The sequence below is a fragment of the Megachile rotundata genome, chromosome 7, assembly GCF_050947335.1.
Source record: "Megachile rotundata isolate GNS110a chromosome 7, iyMegRotu1, whole genome shotgun sequence".
Classification (NCBI taxonomy): Eukaryota; Metazoa; Arthropoda; class Insecta; order Hymenoptera; family Megachilidae; genus Megachile; species Megachile rotundata.
The window spans coordinates 2,809,755-2,826,420 of NC_134989.1; the positions used below are offsets into that span (position 1 = coordinate 2,809,755).

Genomic DNA, 16,666 nt, shown 5'->3' on the forward strand with positions numbered 1-16,666 from the left:
CGGAGGCGAAAATACTGAGGTATTTTTAATTTTGCGCCGCCTCCGAAAAGGTTGAAATGCATTTAATATGCTACCTAACGAGTAAATAGGTTTCATTCATATCTGTTACGTAATTGTATGATTGAATGAAATAGAAATTATTTCATTAGGAAATAGAAATTATTTTATACTTTTTAGTGCATTTCGAAGTCGGCGTATTTTTTTTCTTAAAATTATTTTATTTCACGCTTTTTAGTGGAATGGGGAGAATTGTATAGGATACTGTGAGACATTTCTTACATAACAATACCAAAGAATAGGATTTTGCAATAACAATAGTTATTATACATGTATACTGATTTTCGGCCGACAAGACGTGTTTGTAGAAACAGTAGAAAATCGGCGACTGCATGTTGACTCATACACCATCAGAGACACGAAGCATACGCAGAATTCAATATATTAGTAACAGTAGGTTTTCGCTAATAACTCGAAAACTAAAGCTTCCCTTTAATTGCGGATAAGGAAAAAGTTGTTCAGAATCGTGCCCCTGATAACATATTAAAAGGACATTAAAATCGTCCAAAGTTGATTTCAAAACTTTTCAACAATTTTTCGCTAATATCTCGAAAACTAAAGCTTCTCGCGAAATTTGTATATGAACAAAATTGTTCAGAATCATGTCCGTGATATGATATTAAAAGCGCACTAAAATCGAGAAAAGTTTATTTCAAAAGTTGCCGGTTTTTTTGCAATAACAACACTTTGCAATTCAAATATGAAAAATTTTTTGATAATGGTACCAATGGGGAGTCAGAACCTACCAGATGCAAAAGGTTTCGTTCCGATCGGTGCATCCAGCTAGGCGTAATCGGCGGGCACATATACAAAATAATAAAAAAAAAAAAAAAAAAAAAGAAAAAAATATACTGATCGAATTGAGTAACCTCCTCCTTTTGCGAAGTCGGTTAAAAATTGCAACAGGCCTGGAATAATATGGAATTCGAATTACACGAAATGGCAAATATTAAAATAGGATAACTGAATAGGCAATGTCTGATATAATTAAATTTATTTAAGAAAAAAACCTGTGTACAATATATCGTAATTATGCCGAACAGGGAGCCTTGCTTCAATGATCTTAACCTTAACCCCTTACACTATGACCTATTTGTCAGGTGCATCAGTCAGAACTGAGTAATTACAGCTACAATATTAAAACAGACAAAAAAATTTGAAATATTATGTCAATATGTTATTATACAATCGTTGACTATGCAAATTATAATTGGACTGGAACTCCAAATTGAAACGTACTATAAAATAATTTTCAGAAAAAAAATACACCGACTTCGAAATGCACTAAAAAGTATAAAATAATTTCTATTTCCTAATGAAGTAATTTCTATTGCTTTGAATCATACAATTACGTCACAGATATGAATTAAACCTATTTACTCGTTAGGTAGTATATTAAATACATTTCAACCTTTTCGGAGGCGGCGCAAAAATAAAAGATTTTCTTGGACATGTCAACCTTCGGACAGCCGAACATAGGCAATACTTGTATAGCTATTTCTTTTTCTATAGATATAACTCGAAAGCACGCCGCGAAGTAGGTGTTAATGCGTATAGAATGTAACTATGGTCTATCTAGCCCTTTGCGGACGGGACGGTTCGAAGTGAACCGTACCGTGGGGCCGAACTCCTGCCGCGATGGTCATTAAAAATTGCCAGCGCATATTTCTGCTTAATCGCAGTTTTCGTTCATAGCATTCCAAGTCAAATTCTGGACATATTGTATGTACATGCACAGATTTACGTGCATGCACACATGTACGCGTTTCTCGGCTCTATCAGTTGTTTTCGCGGAACGCATAGTTAAGTTTCTCAGCCATAGCCACGCATTTACGTGGGACACATATATGCGTTTCTCGGCTCAATCAATTGTTTTCGCCAAACGCATATATGAGTTCTTCAGCGAATTTGATGATTTACGCAGAACGCATATATGCGGCGGTAGTCCGCCAAGGGATAGATTCATAGATTATGCGACGGAAAGACTCGATCGCCGCATATGCTATAAAGATAAAGCCCATCTGCCGCAAATTTGGTAATTCCCGCGTCGTGGGCTCCGTTTATAGGTTCTTAGATCCCTGGCTTCCACATGCGAACGAAGTCGATTCAATTTCATTTATATCAGAAACGTTGCGAAATGAAGATGCAGTCGTTACATTTACGTATATTACCAGATATATCTATAATGGTTCGTATTCTTTTTCAGGATTTATTAATTTCCAATACGTCATATCACAATCAACTGGTTATTGGCAGCAACGTTTACTGAGGTATTTTTAATTTTGCGCCGCCTTCGAAAAGGTTGAAATGTATTTAATATACTACCTAACGAGTAAATAGGTTTAATTCATATCTGTGACGTAATTGTATGATTCAAAGCAATAGAAATTACTTCATTAGGAAATAGAAATTATTTTATACTTTTTAGTGCATTTCGAAGTCGGTGTATTTTTTTTCTGAAAATTATTTTATTTCACGCTTTTTAGTGGAATGGGGAGAATTGTTTAGGATACTGTGAGACAGTTCTTCCGGGCTTTTTTTTGTCTGCGTAAATGCCATGAGCATAATTAAGTAAAAGACAACATGGATATTCGTTTTTCAACTTTTTTTGCAACAATAATCCTTTGTAACTAAAAAATGAAAAAATTTTTGATAATCGTATCAATGGGTAGTTAGACTCCACAAGATGCGAAAGGCTTTGTTCCGATCGGACTACCCACCTAGGAAAAACCGCCGAACATGCATAGAAAAAATAATCCTTACAACTAAAAAATAAAAAAAATGTTTATTAGAACGGTAGGGAGACTGTACCAAGCAATGGGAATAATACACCAACGTCAACGTGAACTCATCTTGCTGCGTAAGTTGCGTGTCAAAGCGGTAAAGCTTAGTTAGTGTTTTGGTACAGTGCATTGTAATTGCCCTTTCTTGTCTTTCCCGTGCATAGCACGGGGCGTTCCACTAATAATAATAACAATAGTTATTCGCTAATATCACGAAAACTAAAGTTTTCCGTCAATTATGCATAAGGAAAAACTCGTTTAGAATCATGCTACTAATAACGTATTAGAAGGACATAAAAATCGTTCGAAGCTGGCTTCAAAAGTTAATAACAATTTCTGTAATATCTCGAAAACAAAAGCTTTCCGTCAATTTCGCAAGAGGAAAAAGTTGTCCAGAACCACGCCCCTAACAACATATTCAAAGGACATTAAAATCGTTCGAAGTTGATTTCAAAAGTTAATAACAATTTTTTTCGCTAATATCTCGAAAACTAAACATTTCCGCGAAATTTGTATATGAACAAAATTGTACAGAATCATGTCCGCGATAAGATATTGAAAGCGCACTAAAATCGAGAAAAGTTTATTTTAAAAGTTGCCGGTTTTTCTGCAATAACAGCACTTTGCAATTAAAAAATGAAAAATTTTTTGATAATGGTACCAATGGGGAGTCAGAACCTAACAGATGCAAAAGGTTTCGTTCCGATTGGTCCATCCAGCTAGGCGTAATCGGCGGGCACACATAGAAAAAAAAAAAAAAAAAAAAAAAAAAAAAAAAAAATGATCGAATTGAGTAACCTCCTCCTTTTTCGAAGTCGGTTAAAAAATTCGAGTAAAATTGATCACAGCCAAAGTACGAGTGCGTCACGAGTCAGACTCGTCAAAGTACTGCAAGGAGTTAATACAATGCATTTTGTCAAGGACATGTCCCCGAGTAACTTTTTCTAATACCTAAGTTATTAACAAAAAAAGTTTAAATAAAATACAGATAAAATTTAAATCCAAGTCGAGGGGGAGGGTTAGTTGGTGACAGTTAGTTTGAGGTCCGTTAATTATGGAATGGAATCTTCCTACAGGGCGGGGGAGGTGAATAAGTGAAAAAGTTAGGTGAAGTGCAGAAAAGTACGTAAGGATATTTTATTTGCTCCTGTTGGGTTTTAAATAAAATCTATACTGTAACTGTTTGTTTTTTTTACCCTTTCATTATGGGTGCTGAATATAGTTAGCATCTGCAGTACGACTTGTGTATCGGATGCTGACTATAGTCGATATGTATGTAATAGCAAAAAATATACTCATTTTTATGTTGTTTATACAATACGACGAAACCGTTATTACGTAGCTCTTAAAAAAATGTACATACAAATGAATCCCAAGCGTTGAAAGACGTCACACTTCGCAGCGTGATGCCTAGTTCAGTAGCGTCACCCCAGTAGAACGGACTGCCGTAACGAAAGGGTTGATAAACAATGAACGACTGTTGAAACTTTGTGTGCGTTACTCAGGGACATGTCCTTAGTAACACATGTCAAGATGAACTCACCATTTTTGAACTCACATATATGTATAGTAGATGTAAAAAACAGAATTCAGATTGTGTGTAAAAAGATTCCAATAAACATTATGATACATGTGGAAAAAGAATTCCCGAACCAAATAAAAACATGTATTCCGAACAGCGGGAAACACGTAGAATAAATTTTTCAGAAACTTCGACTGTAATGGACAATACTTTCCACGTTTCTTACTCTTCTGACCTGCCGTTCCAACCGTAAACCTCCACTATCGGTTTCAGTAACTAGAGTCAAACATGCGACACTGATCACAACAATAAGACCGCTTTTATGACTTACTACTCAAATCGAGACGTTTCTTCTGAAAACCAGTAAATTTCTAAGCGTTATATCTCGAAAACTATCGTGTAAGAACATTAAATCTTAATAAACACGTTTTGAAAAGCACTATAGTGTAATCGAAAAATATATGGTTGTATTTAAAAAATGAAACTTCACCATCATATCTTTTGCATTAATAACATTAAAAAATTTTCGTTTGCGCCAAAACATAGAACCCCTATTACCCCGCCACTTCTATACATATAAACAGTTTTTCGTATCGTCAATAGTTTATAAAATGTTGCGCTGCCACATTAGCCGTGGATACCATGTGCAATAATGGATGAATTGAGCAGAAAGGAACCTGGTTATAGGAAAAACCTGTATAATTATTCTGCAGGATATGGAGGAACGACCGCTTAGGTTCCAAGGCTTACAGATCCTGCACCCATAAACATTTATTTAAAAGAATATATTAAAGAAAACGTATACGGTAAAGATATCGAAAGTAAGTGCCAATTAGTGCAAGCAATTAATTACGCATCGAAAGAACTGAAAAGTCAAATTACATTTATTGAAAGTTTCGGTAATTGAACGAGCATAATTTTGCAAGACAACACGGACAATTTTAGCAGCTTTACAAATGAAAAGGTAAAGTACTTTTTATTGAAAAGTCTTTCTAAGTTTTTCTTTTAAAACAATAGTACTCGGCTGTACATATGTACATTATTTCATGCATATTACGCGTTTACGGTGTTACAATATGGTAAAAACATATTCGTTTGCAAAAACTTTAAGATTTCATGGAATAATAACAAATTTTTTATTATTAATAAAAAATAAATAAATATTGACAAAATTTGTAAGATTTATACGAAATTATATACGATCATGATACGACATTGAAATTTTATGTTTTAGTAGATCTTTAAACAGTAAATTTTTAAGAATAAGTAATTTTATGCGTTGAAAAGTTTATCAAGAAAAATGATTGACCTATGAAAGATGATTTCACATATAAAATCATAAACTTTAAAAATTTCCTAACTTTTCTGATTTTAAACGATTCTATGCGGATTTATCATTTCCGAAAACAACTGACCTATTTTGGCGTTCGACGTCATTTGCAAAACATAGCATTAAATGAAATACGCAAAAACCTTTCTGCAGTATCATAAAAAAATATTCGAATATTGTATAAAACGTTCCCTTCTCTTTTATAATATCTTAAAAATAGTCGTGTTGTTAGAACGATTTAATGAGAGGATACCTTAACGCTAAAGCAACATATCTGCTAAATTTAGAAACTAACCAAGCTGTAAATGAATTCGTAACTGTCATTTCGTTCTTCTTATATTAAACAGAGTTTTAATACTGTAAATGGCTTTAATCATTCAAAAAGATTCTGAACTGCCACCTCCGAAAAGGTTGAAATGTATTTAATATACTACCTAACGAGTAAATAGGTTTCATTCATATCTGTTACGTAATTGTATGATTGAATGAAAGAGAAATTACTCCATTAGGAAATAGAAATTATTTTATACTTTTTAGTGCATTTCGAAGTCGGTGTATTTTTTTTCTGAAAATTATTTTATTCTTTGAATCACTCATCATGCATAATGTGTAGTGTGTACATAGTGAGAAACTTTCGTAAACGAATTGATATGGAAAAAAGGTGGACATTTTTAACATTTCGATACTACGGACTGGACAATCGTAGTGCGTGTGTGATTGTGTGTTTGTTTAGTGTGGGTTCCGATAATTGTACCATTATTATACGGAAAACATGAAATATAACAGTCACCCTTTTTACTTGACAATCCCATAGAGCGGGTATTGATATGCTCTTGTGGATTTTAGCGAGTAAACAGGTTTTTTGTCATACGATGATGTACTTCAAAATTAATGAAGAATTCTCGCATCGTAAATTCACGCATGAGGTAAGCGTCCGAGTATTCTTTAATTATATATCGTTAAATAAACAGTCATTTTTTTTAATTATCTAAAAAAAACTGCGCTTGATCTTCACCTTTATTTTCGTTTCATCCATACAATGAGTTCCATTAATAAATTTATACTTATTAATAGTTGTGAATTTTATAACTACTTACCTACGGCTGACGTATTACCGATGATGGTAACTATGTTACCGATATCGCGCGATTCACGACCATGGTCAACCGTCACGCTTGCATCCGTCGCTCTCGCATCTGGGCGCGCACTATTTTCGCGCTCTGATTGATCAGTGTTTTTTATTAATAATTCAAAAACTAAGCTTTAACCAGCATTTTGGTAAAGGAAAAATTTGTTCAGAATCACTCCAGCTACCACCCCCTAAAATTATGCCCACCAGTAACCGAACACCCTGTATTGTATTAAAACCTTCAAGGACAAACTAATATTCCTGATGATCTTTTAAAACCAGGGAAGAGTACTTTCTGATATATGAAAGAAGGAGAAGTCACATTTATTCTTTCCAGTTCTCAACAAGATGTGTAACGCATGACGGTATAGCGCATTGCGAACTGATGCGTGCCGGTTTAATGTATGCTAATCTAACGCATGGTCATACAATGCGCAAAAATATAACATGATGTAGTTTAACCCTTAGCTTCTATACACAGTCAAACAATGTATGAACATCTATCGTATAGCGATTTAGTGGCGAATGAACGTGTGGCCATAGAACACATGAAAACGTAATATATGGCGATCTAAGGTTGATCCTTTACAGACAAAAATCCCAATAAAAATATGATAAATCCTAATTAACACTGTTTCTACCAAGAGATATTAAAATATACCTTTGAAGTTTTAACTTAAAATTATTCTCTAACTTAAATCATTTCTCTTGTTGTGCTGCGCGTCAATTTAATGCATACGCAAGCTGATTAGGTTTTGGATCAGTGACCACTATTCCGATAATATGAATAAACAACTGATGTAGCAGGTATAAGTTAAACTTTATTCTAATACTTAGAAAAAATGGTAACGGACAACGTGGTAACGGACTTTTAAAGATACTAGGGGGCTGTGCCCCCTGGCCGCTTCGCGGCCCAACCCCTTAATGCGCTTCCCGCCTAGTCATAACGTAACGGTGTCACGCATAAAGCTGTCACGGTTAGGTTAGGTTAGGTTAGGTTAGATTAGAAAGTATGAAGGTGTTACGCGTGACACAGTTGCGTTATGATTTTGTACTACAGAGTACAATATGACCGTGACAGATGTAACCTAACCTAAACCTAACCTAACCTAACCTAACCGTGACAGCGTTACGCGTGACACCATTGCGTTATGATTTTGTACTATATAGAGTACGATAGAGAATGATAGAATACAATATAACCTTGACAGCGTTACGCGTTACGTTACGATTTTATATTATAGAGTATGATTTATTAGTTAAGAGCTGGCGAGAGAATCTGCCCTGTCTAAAATGAATGTTTTCCACGAAAACTAAAAATGAGAAGTGGGATCGGCATGTATTTGGGAGTGACAAACGCCTTGTGAAAATTAACTATCAGATTGGTCGACAAAATATTGCAAGAAGGGGTAAGAACCGCCCTAACAAAATGTTTGAGCTCAGGTCAACTTTGACCTGAAGAGTGTCGACTACGCCGTCGTTTGTCACCTAACGGTTCGACAGTAATAAACCTAAATTATGCTGGGCCTTAATAAAAACATAAAAACATAAAAATTTCGGAATTACAAATTGCCCGCAATAAACCGCTGCAACGGTAACGGTCATTTTCCCAAGAATGTTCCAGCTAAATAAAAATATGGTCTTATAAGATTGAGTCCCAACATCTACATAATTAATTTTTTCACTTTTCATACAATAGTTGTTAAATTAATTCAGCGGTATTTTCTTTCAGCTCATCCTACATGTAGATTTAGAAATGAGCATATGATGTAATTATTTCTACCATGAGGTATTGTTTGACACCTTGGATTTCATGACAGTGCCTAACTTTAAACCATTTTACATATAAATATCAACACCATTTTGCAGCATCATATCAATTATGATCAGATTAGAAAATTCCAACTTCAGTTGTAATTAAAAATACAGAAGTTGCGGCATAACTTCGATATTCGCTTATTTTCCGCTATGTTGCATTCTACCGTACACCTCTATATTTATATTTTGTAGATTGATAAATTAAGCTAGAATTTACAACCTGATAATCTCTAATAAAAACACATCAATGTAGCAATAAATATAGTACTCAAATTATCAACATTTTTGAATTGATAATTTGAAATTCCAACAGTTTTGGTAATTATTTGCATTCAAAAACAACAGGTGTCAAAAGACACCTTTTAGTGGAACCTAGGTATACACAAAATCGTGATAGAAATAGTATTAAAGAATTCAATCCAAATATTAACATAATAATAAAAAAGAAATGATTTCACCTAGGTGGTTTTGCGGGTGGTTCCGATTTACTGCTCTCAACATCAGAAAACGGGGCCTTTTTCAGCGTTGTAATTATTCGGGGTGGCTTTGGTGGCCCTTGAACACTTCTCGCTTGTATGGAAGACATTGGATTTTGTTGTTGAACTATTTGTTCCTCTTTTCCTGTGCCAGCTGGACACCTGTGATCAGCCGTTGCAACGTTCGGCTCCAGATGGAGCTTAAAATCATCCTCTTGCTGATTCCTGCTGGGCAGCTGAGGATTTGAGTGTTGCCTCTGTAACGCGACATTCGTTGATCGCCCATAAACCTCGTCTCGTGCACGTTCTGTAGATGACGTTGCTATATCCGGATGAGAATAACCGGCCGCCGACGGTCGCCTGTCATAGAAATTCACGTTTTGTTACATTTCAACTTTATTCCGTGCCTCAGAATCGTTTACCGGACATTTTGTCCACAATCTTTTAACTCTTTCGATACTACCACGGACTATAGTTGCCCAAGCGTTCATTCATTATATAATTAATATATCAAGGGGTTTTTCTAAATGGTACATTTGAAAAGTAGGTGAATCAATAATGAAAAATAAGTAAAAAAAATATGGAATGAATGTTTTCCGTATGTGGATTTATTTCTTTACATAACTTTATTAAGTTTGTTACTTATGTGTGTTCTGCATTGTGTAACTGTATTGTAATTGTATTGTGTAAAATTATTACATGTCATAATTCTTAGATTTTCAAATACTTGAACTTCCAAATTTTCAAAAATCTAGATTATAAATTTCGAAATCTACAGTATCTTCCTGATTTCAAAAATATATAAATTCAAAGTTCAAAAATATATAAAATTGTAATTTAGAAGCTTATGAAATTTTGAAAAAGAAAGCTCTAAGAATTTTCCGATTAAGAACCAAGAGTTGACAAAATTACTTTCCTCTATATCGCTAATTTCTTTAACTAAGCATGTGCTCATTAATCTATTTTCTCAAACAATGTAATAAAATATAAAATACGACCATGTATTTTTTGTTTCGAAAATAATATATATTTTCAGAAATCTGTAAGACAAAAGCATCTCAATAAATAACAATACAAAGCAATCATAAAAATTACATCGAGAACAAAATGAAAATACTGAATTCGTACCTCGCTATTGCAGTGACTGCATAAACATCCTCGTTATGATGACCGACGGATGGTTTCACGGACAATCCATTAACCCTAACATCCTGCGAGCTGAGGAATGGTTTGACGGGTAACGCATAAATAGGATCGCTATAAACGTTTCCTCCAGAATTATTTTCTCCGATAGTCGACGGTAGATTGCCGCTGCTCCTGGTGTGCTGTAGTCTCGTATAAATCGGTTGAGAGTACGTCCTCGAATGATGACGTCGTTGATGCTGTATCGCTGGACCAACAGTACGTCCGTTGGTTTGAACGTTCAACTGCGATGGAAATTGTGTTCTACGATCCTCCAAATTCGCTTCATGACGTCGATTTTGTGGCTGCTGGCCGCAAAGACTCGGCAAATTCGGATGAGAATGCGAATTTCGAGATTGCAGTTTGAAAAGAGCACCTTTCGCAGGGTGATGATGGTGATAATGATGCATCTTGGATGCCTGAGCTAATTGAGGGGGATCTTGAAGACATTGATGCTGCTGGTGCGGGTGGAATTGATTAGAAGGGCGTTGCTGGTTCTGTCGAAGAGCATTGTACTGATTGGTCACATGATACGACCGATCTTGATACTGATACTGATGAACAGCACTTTTGACCTGGCTAGCGTGAAAGGACTGAAGAGCATCCAATTGCTGCGGATACTGCTGATGGTGATGGGGATAATTACCCTGACGAAGATTGTGTTCTGGCATTTCTAAGGAATTACGAAGAGGTGCTGGTGGGTTTAGATGCTGATACGCTAAGCGTTTTCGAACGGCGTACTGCGGAGATTTCATTACTTCACGATACATGTCCATCACTATATGAGTGAAGGGCTTTGACTGCAAACGTGTGCGACAGTACTCTGATATCACCTGAAACAAAAGAATATGCAAATGAAGATTTATGTATATTTTTAATAAACACATTGCAGGTGTTCATACATTTAAAACATAAGTGTACGTAATAGTACACAAATGAATGCCAAAAATGAATGATATCAAATATATGTATGTATACAGAATGTTACACTAACTTTGTTACAAAGCAATATCTTCGCTATTTTTAATGATTTGCTAAAATATCAAAGAAGTGAATTGTTGGGACAGAGGGATAGATATTAGTATAAACAAGAATTTATTTTCGAGGTCATATTTTTTCGAGATTTTAATTTAACCGACAATTTTTTCAGGGAGATTACATACTTGTATTGCTATGACATAATAGCTGTGATTACGATCAATTTATTTATTTATAAGACTGAATGCGGACCTGAAGTGAATGTATACAGGATGTTCAAAAAGGTCGCCATCTAAGTTATACTGCGTATTACAAAGGACAAATAGATGAAAAAAGTTTTAAGACACATAATTTTGTATCCAAAAAAGTTTTATTGAAAAGATATATGCCTTCAAATGTATTTATGATTTGTTATGACAGTTACAGAAAAATGTTCGAAAATTCCTCCCTGTGCAAATATGTAGACTTCCATTCGTCGAATTAGTGATTGTCGAACTCTTACAAATATTCTTTGTTATATTTATAAAACATAAAATAGTATAATAATAAGTAATATTTTCTTTATACCACATAACGCAATTAGGTTAGTTCTTTAACACATTTACAGATTTTTATTATTTTTACTAGAATTATTTTTTTACCGTATTTCTGTATATTACATTATAATTTTTAATGTCTCCATAATTGTCGTAAACTAAATACTGGTATAGATGTATGTTTCATTCAGTATAATACAGAAGCAGTTTTAGCAATGTTTACTTTTATGATTTTTATCCAAAACATTTATTAATAACAACCCTCGAAATTGAAGATGGGCAAAATTTTTCTTAATAGGGAAATCGTAAAAACTTTTCATAATAAAAAATATGTAGATGGCAATTTCTTATTTTGTTTCTGTATTTTCCGAGGCAAATTTAACTGCACAAATTGTTTTGAGTTTAAGAATTTGAGGATTTGAAAATTTGAAAATTTGAGAATTTGAGAAATTGAAATGTGTATACCTTTAAACATCCGAAATTTCAAGATTACAAATTTATAAAATTGAAAATTTAAAAATTTGGAAGTCTGTACATTTTTAAGTTCACATATTTTACCTCTAAAAATTAAAAGTAAGTGTTTAATGCTATTTTTCTTACATTTTTTCTTTGTCAAAGAAAGTTGACATTGGACCCAAGTGTACGATGTTGCAATTTTGAATTTTGTTGTATTTTTGTAGTCTTTAGTTCGAAAGACTACATTTATAGCCTTGTAGATTAGTTCGAAAATATAATAAATATTGCAATAAATGTAATAAATATACGAATTTGTACATGCATTATGATTACATTTTGTAATCTTTTGACAAGACATATATTTATTATTTCTAGTTACTACGTTCTAGTTACCTATAGTATTTTTTCTTTTTTCAAAAAAAAAAGTTTTTGAGTCTATGATGAAAGGATTTCTAACCGAATATTGGTAGCAACCATAATAAATTGGAATGCGATCAAACATAGATTTTCAGGATCGATGCGGAATACGTGAACCAACGACTATTGATCAAAACTCCATTATCATTCGTTATCGAAAGCTGAAACTCAGCCACCTCTCAGAAAGGAAACTAGTTAGAAATTCTCAACTGGAACGAAACTATCCGATCAAAATGCTCGAATAGATTCAGAAGTTCCCGTGAAACGATACCGTTGGAGTCTCCATCGGGTTTAATAAAATCGTACACAAGTATTTATCATATTACGCTTCACCGTCCCATCATTTGATTTCAAAATTGTCGATTTGCCCTTTCCTGGTAATCTATTAATTTTGGAGAACAATAGCCCTACCATTCGAATTCCGTAGACTTGGCAGGCTACGATATCAACGGAGAAGTGGTCCGCAAGTCTAACCTATTACCGCTTCATTGTACTCCTATTCCACATCGACAAAAGCAAACTCTTGCATACGTGGCTGCCTTTTGAAGACAATGACTGGTGTTAACTTAAAATTTGTCCTAGATTTATTATAAAGTCGCTGGAATTGATACTTCCCGGATACTTCCTCTAATCATCACACCCAGATTTTTTCAACCAACTGTCTTCACCAATTATGATTTCATTTTATTAAATCAATTAATCATCCTAACACGTTTCCCGTCAAACATTTCTTACAGAACTTTCCACTCAGGTTACGTGTCTTGAAAATCGTATACATTATATTTAATAAACGCGTGTTAACATGTTTGCTACTAATTTTATGCAGAATTACACGCATGTACCATTTCATTCTATGATCTTCTACCATATCTCTGGTAACTGAAATATTGCTCAACTGTGAAAGTACTCCTTCTTTTATGATAAGAGAACTCAAGTACTAGCACAATACTTCTGTGTCTTTGATTTTTTTCTGAACGAATTTTACAATAGTCGAAATAAATAGCAGTAGTGCAAAAACTGGTAAGTGTGATGAAAGAAATAAAAGTTTCTATCTAAATTATAGTAACGTTTACTCCTACTCTAAAGTGGTGAAAGACAATTCGTTCTTTAGAGTGATGGTTGCTTTTCTTCTGTCATTACCTTTAAGTGGTATATAGCTGAAAAAAGTGTTCTTCGTTATTAATCGCGTTGTTCTATTGACAACTTCTTCTGTTATACAGAGTGTCCCACATAACACTTTTCACGATTTTTCAAAATTTTCAAAATATTATTTAAACAAATAAAGTTTATTAAAATTTTTTTACGCACAAAAATTTCCTATTTAAAGACCAACAATTCAAAAAAAGAAGCTTCCAATTATCTCCTTTAATTCCAGAGATATTCCCAAAAGTATGATTTCAGCCCTTAACTTTGAAGGCTATTTTCACCCTTTTAATGTGAACGATGGCCGATAAAAAAAAATACGTGTCAAATATTTTTTTGCGTTCTATATCATACTCAAAGTGCAAAATCGGCGTGTGTCGATTGGGTAGTGTCCCTTGTCAGTTTATTACAACTTTCGGAAGACCTTGAGCGGATAGAAATGAAAATTTCGACAAATAATAATAATTTACTTGAATGGCTGATAATAGTCTGTGCTTATTATTAAGACTCGAAATTATTTTTTTTAACAGGTTATTTACAGTCGATTGTTTATGTCGTTCCAACTTTATACGTATATTTTGAATTTTATTTACGATTTAAGATATTAAAATATTCAAAACTATTTTGATTTTAAATAAATAAAACAAAATAAAATTTATTATATTATTTTTTTAGTTATTGTTGCAAAAGTCAGTACATCATTCCGGCAAAAAAGTAACAGGAAGTTGGAATTTTAAAATAAAACTACAAAACCAATCATTTTGATTGGTGGAGTAGTTCTAGTGTTAAATCATATCGTTGACAGCGCAGAATAAACCTATAACTGTCAATGACGAACACTAAAGTTGTCTGTACTCTGCTGTGATCGATATACCTCTTTTCATCCGATTTATGACATGTCAATTAAAATTAAATAATTCTGGTTGTGACACAAATTGTATTAGACTTTTAAATATTTATCAAAGTATTCGTCCATGATTGAACAAGTATGACAAATTTACCTAATTTGTACCTCAAAATAGTACTCTTGCTGTTTTTTTTAATCTAAAACAGTTACAGTCACTCCTTACTGTAAAAAAGTATAAAGAACAGTTGGACATACGTTAACAAATCGAATCATCATACGATCACTACATAAAAAAACGGTCAAATAAAAAAAGATAAGTTTTGTAAGTATTTTTTTTTAAATTAGAACATGGTTCTTAAAGATTTTGTATAATTATTATTTCTAAGAGTTAGTAAAATGAATTAATACAAATTCAGTTTAAGTTGGTTGACTTTTTTATTTTCTCCTACCATAAGTATGTAAGCTTAAATTTGTGAAAGAGATTGTAGGTACATGACTTTTATGCAGATATACAGTGGATATTCTATATAAGCAAATCTTTCGGGAGTGAAGTTGTGCTTATATCGTACAGGTCCTACATTGATTGATGTCTTGCCGAACGTAGAAAAGGACAGAAGAGAAAAATATCACGGTCGCCGTTTGCGTATATCGTAAAGGTGCTACATTTCGAGTGAAGGAGACTGAACGTAAACAAACAGTGACCTACTAGAAGGACACTCCTAATGCAAGAATAAAACTTTTTTATTTTTGACTTTTTCGTTACCAAACTTTTACCAATTAATTCTTGACATTTTTCCGATTAAAATGAGACCAAACACGACGTAATTCGGGACATATTTACTTGTAATTTCAAGTATTACGCGTACATCGATGATTTTACTCTAATAAGATATTGCAAGTAAATATAACTCAAATTACGTCGTGTTTGGTCTCATTTTAATCAGGAAAACGTCACGAATATGATGGAAAAAGTTATATAAAAAAATGGATGAAAAATAAAAAAATTAGCAAAGCTCAAGTATTGCAAACAATCGAACAGACTTTTGATCTTTGCCGACTGCCACGATCGTAGCGTCTCTTTCTTTTTGACTCGCTATCCTCTTCGACGTGAGAAACTTTTATCGTCAATTAAACCAGTAAATATAGTCCAAATTATATTGTGTTTGATCTCATTTTAATCGGAAAAATGTCAAGAATTAATTGGTAAAAGTTTGATGACGAAAAAGTTAAAAATAAAAAAGTTTTATATTTGCATTGGTATTGTCTCACGGATACACTAAGGCCCGGGTCACGTTACATTTCCCGGCGAGCGAACCTCCGGCGTCTCGAGGGGTCTTCCCCCCAGTGGTGGGGATAACATTTGTGCTTATATCGGAAAGGACATTTTTGCTTATATGGAATGAACACTGTACTTCTAAATATTTAAATGGCGTTTATTGTAATTAAGACTTACAATACGAATTAGTGTATGTATGATACGATTATTTCTAGACTATACTTTCTTCACATTAAAAATAAATTATTTTTACGAGTGGAAATATAGTTAAATATTTCACAGAGTTTAAATTGGTGAAACTATTCATTTTAGTAATAAGGAGTAACTTTTCACAAATTCTGTTTCATTCGTTCTGTTAGTTTTCATATAAGTACTAATTTTCAAGGGGTATAATTGAAGCAAATTTACCTTAAGATGTCGTTAATGTCTCATCAAAACAGCCAACTGATATTTATGTAAATTAATATGTTACGTACAAACAACTTAGTTTGCAAACCATTAACGCAGCATTTCTCCAATAATTTTTTTCGTTTCAGATTCGTAAGATGTGTAAATGTTAGACAAATTTTTTTACTAATAAAATCCTCGGGTTCACCAGGACCCATAGCTGGACTTAGAGAAACGTAATTTTAGCACGAGAAGTTACGTTTGTAATACGGACACGAGTGAATAATTCAAACCAACTATGCACTTTGTCACGATCTCAAAATGCCTCT

At 33.5% G+C, this 16,666-nt stretch overlaps 1 protein-coding gene across 7 annotated transcripts in view; it reads right to left on the minus strand.

Moving 5' to 3' along the window:
• LOC100878472 (uncharacterized) overlaps positions 1 to 16,666 on the minus strand; it is a 422,291-nt gene that overhangs the window by 60,690 nt on the left and 344,935 nt on the right. For all 7 annotated transcript variants that reach the window (XM_076533666.1, XM_076533669.1, XM_076533665.1 and 4 more), the window contains 2 exons: positions 10,244 to 11,130; positions 9,098 to 9,475 (listed from right to left, as the gene is read on the minus strand). In XM_076533666.1, the coding sequence (XP_076389781.1) occupies positions 9,098 to 9,475; positions 10,244 to 11,130 (1,265 nt within the window). The remainder of the gene's footprint in view (positions 1 to 9,097; positions 9,476 to 10,243; positions 11,131 to 16,666) is intronic.